At 34.9% G+C, this 12,603-nt stretch overlaps 1 protein-coding gene across 2 annotated transcripts in view; it reads right to left on the reverse strand.

Annotated features, from left to right (window-relative positions):
• The window catches only part of LOC149085788 (rabphilin-3A-like), a 71,561-nt gene that overhangs the window by 18,177 nt on the left and 40,781 nt on the right, over positions 1–12,603 (reverse strand). For both annotated transcript variants that reach the window (XM_089232187.1, XM_089232188.1), the window contains exons 11-15: positions 8,307–8,377; positions 7,697–7,771; positions 5,779–5,891; positions 1,070–1,196; positions 753–910 (exon numbers count right to left, since the gene is read on the reverse strand). In XM_089232187.1, coding sequence (XP_089088313.1) covers positions 753–910; positions 1,070–1,196; positions 5,779–5,891; positions 7,697–7,771; positions 8,307–8,377 — 544 coding nt within the window. The remainder of the gene's footprint in view (positions 1–752; positions 911–1,069; positions 1,197–5,778; positions 5,892–7,696; positions 7,772–8,306; positions 8,378–12,603) is intronic.

Consider the following 12,603-nt stretch of genomic DNA (forward strand, 5'->3'; position numbering starts at 1 on the left):
TAAATGAAGTTTGCCCTATGTTATGATATTGGTCCATTCCGTGCAATAGTGATAACCAATGATACCCAAATGATAATATTATCCATGATTAGTGCTGCCTACTATATTAATAATAATAATAATAACATTTATAGAAATGAATTATCTTTTGGGTTAGATAATATAAGGTAATGATGTTAGTTGACCCAAAATTACAAAAAGGAACCTTAACACAAGGTTTTTGCAATTTTGGGTCTAAAACTCTGGATCCCCTGTCAGCATCTCTTGTAATAGAAAGACCATGGAACTCTTGTCAGCACTGATAGATAATAATTAAGCACCTGAATTAAGAACAAAAAAGGTTTGAAGTAATTTTATTTCAAAGACAATAAGATCCATTTTTAACATTAACTCCAATTAGAATGACCGTATCTCCATGCAAGTGAAGATCACTTTGAAAGAGAGGCTGATGGTTGTTCCAGTTCGGTTGCCCGAGGATGGAACCTTGCATATTTTTTATTTTTTTCGAAATATACATTTAGCATAAAATCAATATAGAAAAAGCCCTGCTCTTCCCTCTAAAAATTGTTTTCAATTATTTTTCGAATGATCCAAGTTTTTCAGTGATTCAATGCTGTGTTGGTTCTCTTCGCCTTGGTTTATTGAGACTCTACTGTCGTTATGAAACTTTTTTTTTCTTCGGATAGCTCACCAAAATGTGGAAAGCCAGATTTCGTGAATAGAAAAACAAAAATATAAATTAATGTTCTTACACTCTGACATAAGGATCACAGAAACCAGTGGGTGTGGTTTCCCGTGGGGACAAATGAATACAGCGGAGAACTCCAACTATAAGAGCATGATGATCATTTGAGTACATTAAGGACAAAAGAACCTGCCCCTGAGCAACTTCAACATCATTTTCTTCAACCTGTAGCAAACAATTGCAAAAAAAATTATTATTCTATCATTGTCTACACATCTCAGACACTAGTATTTTGCAAGCTTAAAAAAAGAGAAAAAAAGAATTGAACTAGCGAGAAACTACGCAAATTTAATATAAATTGTTACAGAATGATTGATTACTTACTCTCACTGATCGTTCTAAGTATATATGGAGCTCTTTTGGCTGATGTGGTCGTAGCTTTTTCAGTGCCACCCGACTTTCACCTAAAAAATCACTTCCGTATGGTTCATCATCATCTAATACTGTGAGTCTGAAATACAATGACAACTTCACAATCAGCATTGGTAAAGGTATTAAAAAAGATAAGCATAATTCTAGGACAGCATTTCTCAACCATTGATGAAGAGTCTGACCTTAGCATCATTAAATCGATGGGTGCACTCAGCAATGTGAACAAAGTTTAGGAACCAGTGAGAGTATCATACTACAGAATTTGTTTTATCTCAATCCGATGATATTTCTGAGAAGTTGAATGTCTGCCACATATCAAGTTCATCCCAAAATTTTTAATTTCTACCACACCAAAACACTTATGATGATCCCCCTTTACGGGAAAACAATGCTCCCAATAATTAACCAAGAACGATCGGGAAGTGGTGACACATGCTGTTTGGGAAGAGAAAAAAATCATAATGCCTATATTTTTCCTAGATTTTTAGCACCAAAGTTACGAATCAGAAAAATTATTTTACTTTTGAGGGAGGGGATTTATGAAAATGGGATCGAAAGCTGTCATTTACAGTAAAACTTCTTCTAACTGCCAGCTCCGAACAACGGTGATTTCTGAACAATAGCCACATTTTGTTGGAACCAAACGTGCCCCATAAACTTAGCACTACCAGAAACCTCCAAACAATGGCCACTTTGGAGATGGAGTCAGGGAAAAAACGCATATCGTGATATGAAAAAATAATTTAAAAGCTGATTTCTAAGGGAGTTTTCCCACTTCTCTATGCGGAGAAAAAAAGATTATATATGCTTTCTTTTCCTGGGTACAAATGCTAGATGAGTATATCGAAGACAGTGGAGAATAAAAAACTTGAAGAGATAGAGGACAACAGAAGACCTGCTATCAGCACTCAAATAACTATTGGGATATGCAAGTTATCAGATAACTCGAAACCCTCTGTTTATTCTCCACTTCCTACTATAAGGGATGGTATCGTACAAAAAATTAAAAAATGCTCGCAAATAGGAATAGAAATATCCAGGATATGAATTTTTGAGAGGGATGTGTCAATATTTTTTTTTTTAACAAGAATGTATGTCAGCACCTATGTTTTCAGCTATCAGATTGGGCTTAGGAAGGCCTTGGAAAGAAGGTCTAGTTGAAGGTCCAGAGTGAATAATGAATAATTCAGGTTATCACAGTCTTGGTCCATTTCAATTTTTCTCACTCTTTGTGTTCTAACTGAGCACTGCAAGCCTGAACTTTAAGATGTCAAAATAGTTCTGTAGATATCGCATAATCAATTATAATATTGTCAAAATGTATTTATATATTTTAATACAATCAATTATATAGCTATCGTAATCAGTTACAGAATGGATTGTCATTTCACATGTATATACGTAGGTCACAAATTTTAGTTGCTTTTTTTTCCAGAAATAAAACTACCACTGCTAATAATGGCCACCTTCTAATAGCAGCCACATTTTCACGATCCTGTTAGCGGCTTTTGCTGCGAGGTTTTAACATATTTTGTTTCATTCATACATGCTGAACCCCATGTGGCCCCTCGAATTCAACTGATGTGGTCTGCAGCCTCAAACCTAATATTATAAAAATGAACTAAGCGGCATATTTACGGATTACTTGAATCACCTGTAACACAGTTCCAGATCACTGAAGAGACCTGTGGCATATTTACAGATCACTCAAGCAGCCCACATCACTGTTAGTGTTCGTTAATATGCATCTATTTGCGTGATTCATGCATCAAAATTCAATTTTACTCTCCTAAATTACATTCAGGAGTGAAAATACTCCTTCAAAATTTTTTAAGTAATTTTTTTCAATAGGCATTTCTCACTTATAAAAAAAATAACCCTCTTTTTACAAAAATACCCCTAAAAAATTTTGAAAGGAATGAAATTACTCTTCAAAATTATATTTTTGGATATCACTGAAGCAAAGTTGTAGATCACTCAAGTTTCCCAGGGCACAGTTCCAAATCACTAAGACAGATCGTGACAAATTTACAGATCAATTAATAAAGCTTTCAGCACAGTTTTAAAGCATTTGAGCGGCCTTTTGTGAAATTCCACATCACTCATTTTACCTGCAGCACAGTAATAGATCACTCAAGCAGCCTGTGGTACATTTCCAGATCACTTGAGTGGCCCACAACACATTTTCAAACCAATGAAGTGGTTTGCACTCTACTACTTCACCGCACATGAACTCCGGTCATATATCGCCATACAGCCATTTCCAACCAGTGGAGTTGGGTGGGAAATGAAGGCTCCATCCATCGGTGGTCGCCCTAGGTTCGGTAGGTAAAGAACTTGCTTCTGATGTTCTATGCCCGGATTCGAACCCATGGACCTTGATGGTAACCTTCATAGTGGAAGGAGCATGTTTACCACTGCCCCACTCGGGCACGGTTTGCACTCTACTAAAGGGTGTGCACCCTTGAAATAGTTGAGGACTAACCAAAACAAATGAGGGCCAAGTTCAAAAATTCATCTCCTATTTGGCAATGGCTGCGAAATCTAATCAACTACATGGATTTCATTGAAGAGTAAATATAAACCTTTGCCAATAAACTCATAGAACGAACCAACAAAAAAGTGAATACAAGGAAAAATAATAAAATCCAAATGCATTCGGACACATCATGCATGCCTTCTTCAGAGGATAAATATAACCGCATCCAATCATGCCGACAGGGGGGATCCCACTTGGGTTGGTTGGTTACCAAATCTTAACTACTGATTGCTCAGTGGAAAAATATGCCTGTTCAAGTCAAACGTCGTGGTCAGAACGAAGCTGAGAGCCTGCATGTATGTCTTATGTAAGGGTAACCAACCCATGGTATAAGGAGTGACATGCAAAGTTTTTCAAAAATTAAAGAAATTCTATTTCATTTTTTAATTCTCGCCAACAATTTGGTACAATCTTTTTCTTATGAATGGAGGTTACAAATGGTCCTGTAGGCTACCAAACCTATACTTAGTATGATAAGTATTATTAATTAATTATTTTTTCATTAACTGTGTTCCTGTTTGGATTTTCATCTTTGGGGTCATAGTTGCAAGACATCCCATACGTATGGGATTCCCGAATATCCGTATAGGGGACATGCATTATGAATTCCTTGGGGGGGGGGGAACCGCAGCCATCTTACGAAGTTTATTGGGAAAGGGGGGTTCCTAAGCAGCCTAAGCCCTCAGGTTACAGTGCCCATGACCAACATGGTGTAGATAAGATGAACTTCTATCAATATAAGTATATACAACATCTGCTTTGCTGTAATCAAATTCACGACTCACAAATGAAAACAGTTTGGAATTCAAAAGAGTGGCAAGATGAACATTACAGAAATAGGAGGACAGCCATAACATTATTTTTGGGGGAAATGCTTGTGACCATATAAACAGGGGATGAGTGTTAAAAATTCATAGTGACGTGTGCATCTAAAATAATTTTAATTGTGGCATGGCTTGGAAAAATGTTGGCCATCCCTGTCCTAATGCACTATTTCGATTGGTTGCTAGTGAAACAGAGTTGTTCCAATGGTGTATTCACGCTTCCTTAAAATTGCAGTTCATAATGAACCTAAGCCATGATGCAGTGATCGGTGGTGTTAATTTATTATCATTGACTAAGGTAGGACAGTCGAAGAGACCCATAAAAACAAGATTATATGAGCACACTCATTGTGTTAAGAATCAAGAATGCAAAAAAGCATTCTTGATTCTACCATCATTACACTGCTGGCACCAGAATTTCATGAAGCGAGAGTTTTCACACAGTCTGCAGCTAATAAAGACTTCTACGAAGGCACATAAATTCTTCCTACAAAAATTTAAAGTAAATGATAATAAATCAATGACCACTGATTGCAGTGCTATGGCTTAGGCTGAACACCTAGTGACGCAGCCACGAGCTACAAGAGTGTGTAATGGAGACTAGCGATGAAAACAATTGTATTTTTTTTTGTTCTAAACTGCACATACTCGACAGGAAGAGAAAGAGGCACTCAACAGGATGCGGGATTCAAACAACAGTGTTTGTTTTTACCTCGAAGTGGGGATTTTTGCTATCTGCTGATTAGCCTGTTTCACCCCCTTTTTTCTCTCCCTCTTCTGTGGAAGCATCATCATCCCACCCTTATATTTCAGAACCTCTCCAGCCATCTCCTCTATCCTCTTCTACTATGCACGGATGTCTCTTTCTCCACCCCTATGCATTTTTTATTCCTAGTCACAATTCTTATTAACTCGCACCTCTTCACTCCACTACAACCACAACCTTAGATTCATTATGAGCAGGAATTTAAAGAAAAAATCAAATTACTCCATTTCGCAAGCAACCAATCAGAATGTTACATTTGGCTTACATGAAGGCTCTGAGCTTCATTCTGACCTCGACATTTGACTTGCACAGACATATTTTTCCACGGAGAAGCCGGGACTTAAGATTCGGTAACTAATCCAAGTGGGATCTCTGATCAGCTTGATAGTATGCAGTTATATTTATCTTCAGCAGATGGCACCCATAGTGTGCCAAAATGTATAAGGATTTTTGTATATCTCCTTGCAATTGCCTTTTCCATTGGTTCCTTCTGAGAAAACATAGATTTTACTTTTTTCACTCAAAAGATTACCTGAGGGTTCGTTTTGCCATATCATATTCATTAACACCATAAAATGTAACTGTTTCATTGAATTCAGGGTTTAATGTTTTGTGAACTGTACGAGTACGAAGCTTGTTCTCAACCTGAACGAGAAAAAAAATCTATTAAATTAATTAACTTTCACATGATTGAATTTAAGATTAAGTATGCACAATATAGAATAAGGCAAAGTATCAGACACACACAAAATGAAACAAATCATGCAATAGACTTAATAGTTTTATCTACCTTATAAACATATAGTACCATAGTTTTCATTTATTATCTTAGAATTTCAATATATTACTTATCTCTAAAGTGAAAATTTTCTTGAAAAGGTTTTATAAAAAGGATTTTTAAGATCTAGTGATTCACAGGGTAATGGACCATTGTGGAGGCGGGAATATTTCAGCTCCATTGCGTGGAGGGGGCATATGCAGGATTGAATTTTGGAGGGGGACACAATTTTTATTCCCGAGATATTTTGAGTTATCACTCTTCAAAAAGCATTTAAATTAACAAAAAAATTTTAAAATAACACTTAAAAAGCATTTTCTTTTGATATGAGTTTTTTTACCAAATTGTCATTATTTTTAAATTTTTTGTAGCCTTGGGGAAGAGGCATGAGCCCTTTATGCCTCTTTCCCCTGCGTATGCCTCTGATTGGGTGGTATCATTAGAAATTTGTGAGTTTTGAAATGGTGGAGAAATAAGTATCTAAGTCAGTGACAGTCAACCTAGTGAAGTCACTATTTTGGGCCAATCACCAGACTATTTTTGATTGTCCCATGAAAATTTTTACAATATTAATTACAAAATTTTTACTAAATTCTTTTCATTGACTTACGACTGATTCCAGCAGTTCTCGGTCTTTGAAAACACCCAGTAAACATTCTCTCAAAACATGAAAGTTAGTTCTCCGTAAACATGGAATCAGTCTTCTGTTATCAATGTTACTCAAAGAAAAGTTACAGAGAAAACCAATAGCATGAAGATCACTGGAAGAAAACTCGTCCCCCACTGAACCATGTTCAACAAGATCCTCAGAACTAGTGAGAACTAAATCCAAAATAGCAGTACCCCTAGTGGCTTCTGATACATGTCTACTTATGTCTATTATCTTACCCAAAAAATAATTTATCTCAATGAAGAGACTTGATATTTTGAAAATGTTGGCAGTGGAAGATCAGGGGGATATGATTGAAGTTTTTAAAATTTTTCAACAGGATGGATAAAATGAAAAACATGAGTTAGTTATTGATACATCAATCGACTGCATCAACAAAGGGACACCAGTATCGATTGGTAAGAGGCAACTCCAGGTTGTGGTGTCACAGGGAATTTTTCTCTAACAGGGTTTTTATAATGAGTGGTGTTATTTTTAAATATGGTGTTTATAATGAGATGAATCAAGAACTTATCCACATTTAGATAAGACAACTATAATTTTTTATGCGCAGTGTGTTACATCATATAATTATTAGTTTTTCATAATAATTGCTCTTATTTTGAGTTGCTGTATATCAGAGATATATTTGACAACTATATTTTTTATAAGCATCTTTTTTTCAGCAACCTCGTTGGGCATTTTGCCTGTTATGGCCTTTGTATGTATATGAAAGATTTTAACATTTGTCTGCCTCATGTTTGTTAATAATAATACTTGCGCAAAAAAAGTTTGGAAATTTTTAGCAAATGTGTCTCACTTTTAACTTGGATTGCTCACGAAATTGAGACACTTGTAGGTTGAGTTACTGCTAAATTTCTTGTTTCTTTTTTTAAATAACTCTTTCTTATCATTGACTTTTCCAAATATACAATATGAAAATGTTATCATAATTAATGCATGAATGAATTAATAATGCCTTAACATATATTGCTATTATCATTGTAAATAAGAATTAGTTACTTTTTCCTGCACAGGAATCAACTGCAGCTGAACGTATGGGTCAGCAAGTCCATCATAATCTGTTGGCTTAAGACCCTTTAAGAAATTTGAAAAAATATATATATATAAATATATTTAGACAGAGAAACATCTATAAAACTATTACATTCATTCATTAATTCTTAATATGTGCAACAAACTTTGGAGACTAAAATACAAGTTCTAAGGGGGCTTTTCTTTTCTTTCAAATTGAGCACAACTCTGATCTATTGCCATAGGCAATTTACAACTGAATGAGTTGTGCATGTGTATCTTAAAGTCTGAGTCAAGCATGTTCAACACATGGCCTGTGGACCAAATATGGCCCTAAGTCATCTGAAGTGGCCTAATATTGAAAGTACTATAAAAAAAACTGTTGGATTTCTTCATTCTTTTGCCACAAACTGCATTCACCTTTTCATATTTTGGTTATATATTAATTATAAGAATAGTACAAATTTTTCTCAGACACACTGTACATGAAAATATTCCCTAATGATTATAATTTAAAAATTTCAAAGAAAATCTCACATTAATATGAAAAGTAAATGTAGAATGAGATAAATAGACTAACAATTCACAACATACCTACCTTTGCTCGATATATTGTACAGTGTAAGGCTTGATTACGAGGATCATAAAGCATTGAAAATTCCATAGTACCTGCATAGAAATAAATTCAGTAAACTCACAAATACTCAATAATTTCAAAAAATAATATACAATTTTGGCCTAACTCATTATTTTGTATATAGTGCAAATTACAGTATATAGTGCATTTATGCACCCTAAAACCAAGATTTAGAGAATACATGGAATGCATTTCATTGCTGATTAATTATTTATAAGTGCATTGAGTGCACCATTTATGAGATGGAATCCTATTTTATAGACATTTTGGATACTCAATAAAACATGGCTGGGGTAAACTCAAAAAAATCTAGGTGCCCGAATAATTTTTTAGGAGCAAAAAAAAAAATTTCACCCGAAGGAAAAGGTAAAAAATAATGTTTCTTTTGACTTATTCAAGACATAGTTTTCATGTTCACAGATATGCTGCTATAAATTTCAAATATTTTGTGCTGCTTTCATCCTGCAATTCAGTAACTACACAAATAAAATTTTAGGTGCTAATATACCATTTTTTGTCATGGCAACCTGGTGCCTGGAATTTGCCCAGCCCTGCAATAAAATGTTTAGTATCCATGTATAAGGGGAACTGTCATTTCAGACCTTTTTTTAAGAATGCTATGCAACAACAAATAATGATACTTTAAAGTAGTCTATTCTTTTCTGTTAGAACAATTACAGTAAAACCTCGTTAACTCGTCACCCTAATAAGTCGTCACACCGGTTAAGTCGTCGTTTTTCTTCAGGCCTGTCCAGCTTTCGTACACAACAGTGTTATTAAACCCTCGTTTACTCATCGCTAATTTCGGTTAACTCGTCAATAGGAAAAAGTTTGAGATAGAAGAACAAATAATTTCTATGGCTTCCTTTAAGAAAATAGCTTGTGTTAAAAACATTGCCATATGATTAAAAGCCACCATAAAAGCCTTATGTTCCAAAACGGAACAGTTCGGATAACAAAAGTTACGCTGGGGAAGTTCATTTGTAGACTAAAGTTTTTGAAACATTAGAGACTGTCCGAGCTAGATATATTTTTTGCATTTAGGGCTTCAAATTTGAACAAATTATATTTGTTGAAAAACCAGACATTTTTTCCAAAGTTGAGGTCTTCTAATGTATGCTTTTCCCTACCCCGGGCCCTCCATACGTCCCTAAAAGTGGACCCCGTGTTCAAGATTATCTTGAAGTAATCATGTGAAAGATTATTTTGATAAATTTTACCAAGATTACCTTGTAGTTGTTTCATGAACTACTGATAAATAATTAAAACACTAACTGCCATATTCATCAACACAGTTTAAACTAAAATCGAAAGTGAAAGGATTGAAGATCGAAATGGATTGATTAAATTGAGTATTTTAACCAATTTGTGTGGATCGCTAATCCTTTAACCTGCGATTGTAGTTTAAACTCTGTCTGTGAATACGGCTGTAAGATTAAATTTCATGTATATGTAAAATTGATGTGCAGTAGTTCTGTTGTGAAGAAAAGCTAATTAATCTAGCAGTTGCTCTGATTAGTCTAAATTAAAAATTACTAGTATGAATCAAACTGTACCAGTATATTTTAGCACAATAAGTTAAGTAATGAGTTCTAAAAAGATAAAAACTTCAATTTTTTCTTTTGCAATCTATAAATTTTATTAATATTGTAATTTGAATTCATATTTTAATAAATATTATGTTATTTTAAATCTATACGGTTTTCACAATATCACACATTGAAACTGACGGCCGCTTAATCCGTCATAATTTTTCGATAAAATGAGGTGACGAGTTATCGAGGTTTTACTGTAAATATACTAAGAAAATTTGGCAACTTCACATTGAACATAAGAGTTCCACAAGTTTTACCATATTTATCAATTTTCTAGGAAAGGGGGAGGGCACACAAAGAAATTAAGCTTATTTGTATTAATTTTTTTTATTTTACCGTGCACTCGTAAAAATCATGAAACTTCTAATGTGATTGAATAACAAACTAAAGATAACTTTAAAAACAATATACTTTTAGTAATCAGGTGCATACCATACCAGGGTTATGCAGGATTACCGAAATCACCAGGCTAATGGAAATCATTCAAATGTAAATTTCTGCGTATATATAGGGTTCAATTTGGGCATGGGTAAATCCGCATTTGCCTAGGGACCCAGACGTTGGAACTTCGAAAATTTAAACATACAGTTAAACCCTGATTTAACGCCATCATTTATTTTCAAGATTTTTGATGGTATAACAAGTTTGGCATTATATTGAATCATGCTTTAACTCGCATAATCCCAAGATATAGAAGATTTGTTTATTGAAAATTTCTGGTGCTAAGCAGAGTTGGCACAACATCAAGAGAGTGCTATAACTGGGTTCGACTGCATATTCCATGACTAACAAAACATCTTTGACCTTAGTCACAGGGGGTTCCATAATTTCTGCTTTGTCCAGGGCTTCCCTCACATCAAAATCAATCCTTAGACAATGACATGCAGTAACCTGTTTTTCTCTTCTACACAGCTAAAAAGGAAAAGTTACTGGATGGGCATGACAAGTGCATGGCTGGATTATAGTCTACTGTAAGAGTGCCCAACCTTCAGGCGAGTGCAGGCCACTTCATTGGTCTGCAAATATACCAGGGATCATTTAGATGCTCTGGAACTGTGCCGCAAGTCACTTAAGTGATCTAGGAAAATACCCAAGCAACTTAAGTCAAGTGGAAATGTGCATGTGCCCCTTGAGGGATCTGAAACTGTGCCGCAGGTAATCTTGACTGATCTGAAATTACACTGCAGGACACTCAAGTGCTCTGGAACTGTGCCATTGGTCACTCAAGTGAACTGTAAATATGCCGCAGTACTGCAGGTTCTACCATACTCTCATATTAACCATAATCTGGTATTAACCAAGCTCCCTTGTACTTATTACTGAAAGCTCTTTTTTTAAGGACCTTATACATATTTAAAATGAATGAAGTATCTAAAATCACCTTACCAAAAACCTCTCTCGTGCACAACTTGTAGCTTTTCATAAAATGAAACAAAATGAAAGAAAAAAATAAAACAGATAACAAATAAAAATGATTAAAAAAGGCTTTAATTTTCTTCAACATAAAATGATAGAAAGCAAAGTAAAATAATAAAAATTTGAACAAAAAGCATGCAACAGAATACAAAAATAATATTTAATCATTTTGACTAGAAATAGAATAGAAAATGTGCACAGGTGAAACAAACAATTTCCCTCCACCCATAACATGACAAGGATTGTAAGTTCTTATAAGAATCTAGATCAGGGGTTCTTAACTAATGGGGCAGGAGCTCCCTATGCGGGTTGTACAAATATACTTACAGTACTGCCATAAAAATGTACTTACTACACTAATGGTTTCATTACACTATGTGACAAAATTTTTCTCCTTCGTTAGAAGATCACATTTCTTGAAGGCTTACAACTAAAAAAGACTGAATATAACAATTTTATGCTTTAAACTTTGCTTTTGTAATTAGGAGAGCGAGTGTTTCATTATCTTGGGATCAAATACCTAAAAGGCAGGACTATGTGAGTCGTAAGGAAATATCGTGAAAATATTATGCGATAAATTTAAATTTTTCCCCAGGGTTGTCAATTGTTGATCTCACAAATCATGGATGTCCAAGGATAGGAGGCATATTTGATTGAAATTAAAGCAAGGCATGCAGCCAATCAATCATCCAAAAGTCAAATTGCCTCCTATTAGCAAAATCAAAGTTATGCCAAACAAAAAATAGCTGATTTAAGAACAAAAACTACAGATATATATCCAACAGCATAATCGCAATCACAGCCTCTCTTTATTTGGTATTGTGTCATGCCATGTTAAGAATTTTTTTAAATAATAGCATTTCACGTATTTCACTTGACTTTCTTTCTTTCATTCAAACTGAGCGCAACTATGGTCCTATCACCATGGACAATTTACCACCAAGTGAGTTGTGCAGGAAATGTGAGCATCTAACAGTCTGAGTGCGTATCAAGTGTTGTGTTTCATTTTTCAGTGCTACCATCTATATTTTAAGTTGGGAGTGTGAAGTGTAATGATTGAATATATGTACTGTTGCAGACCTGATGCTTTCTGTGGCGAGACGACTTATTAATGGGAAGATCGGCTCACATTCATGCCTCGAAGTTTAGAGCCACAGGAAACCAACTTCAACTGACCACCCATGTGTTGCTGTAGGGTTTGAACCCGGTTTCTCGCGATGCAAGTCTGTCACTATGACCACTCAGCC

Source organism: Pholcus phalangioides, unplaced genomic scaffold (assembly GCF_987345545.1).
Source record: "Pholcus phalangioides strain wild (caught in Gottingen) unplaced genomic scaffold, Ppha-v1.0 ptg000005l_1, whole genome shotgun sequence".
In the NCBI taxonomy this organism is placed as follows: Eukaryota; Metazoa; Arthropoda; class Arachnida; order Araneae; family Pholcidae; genus Pholcus; species Pholcus phalangioides.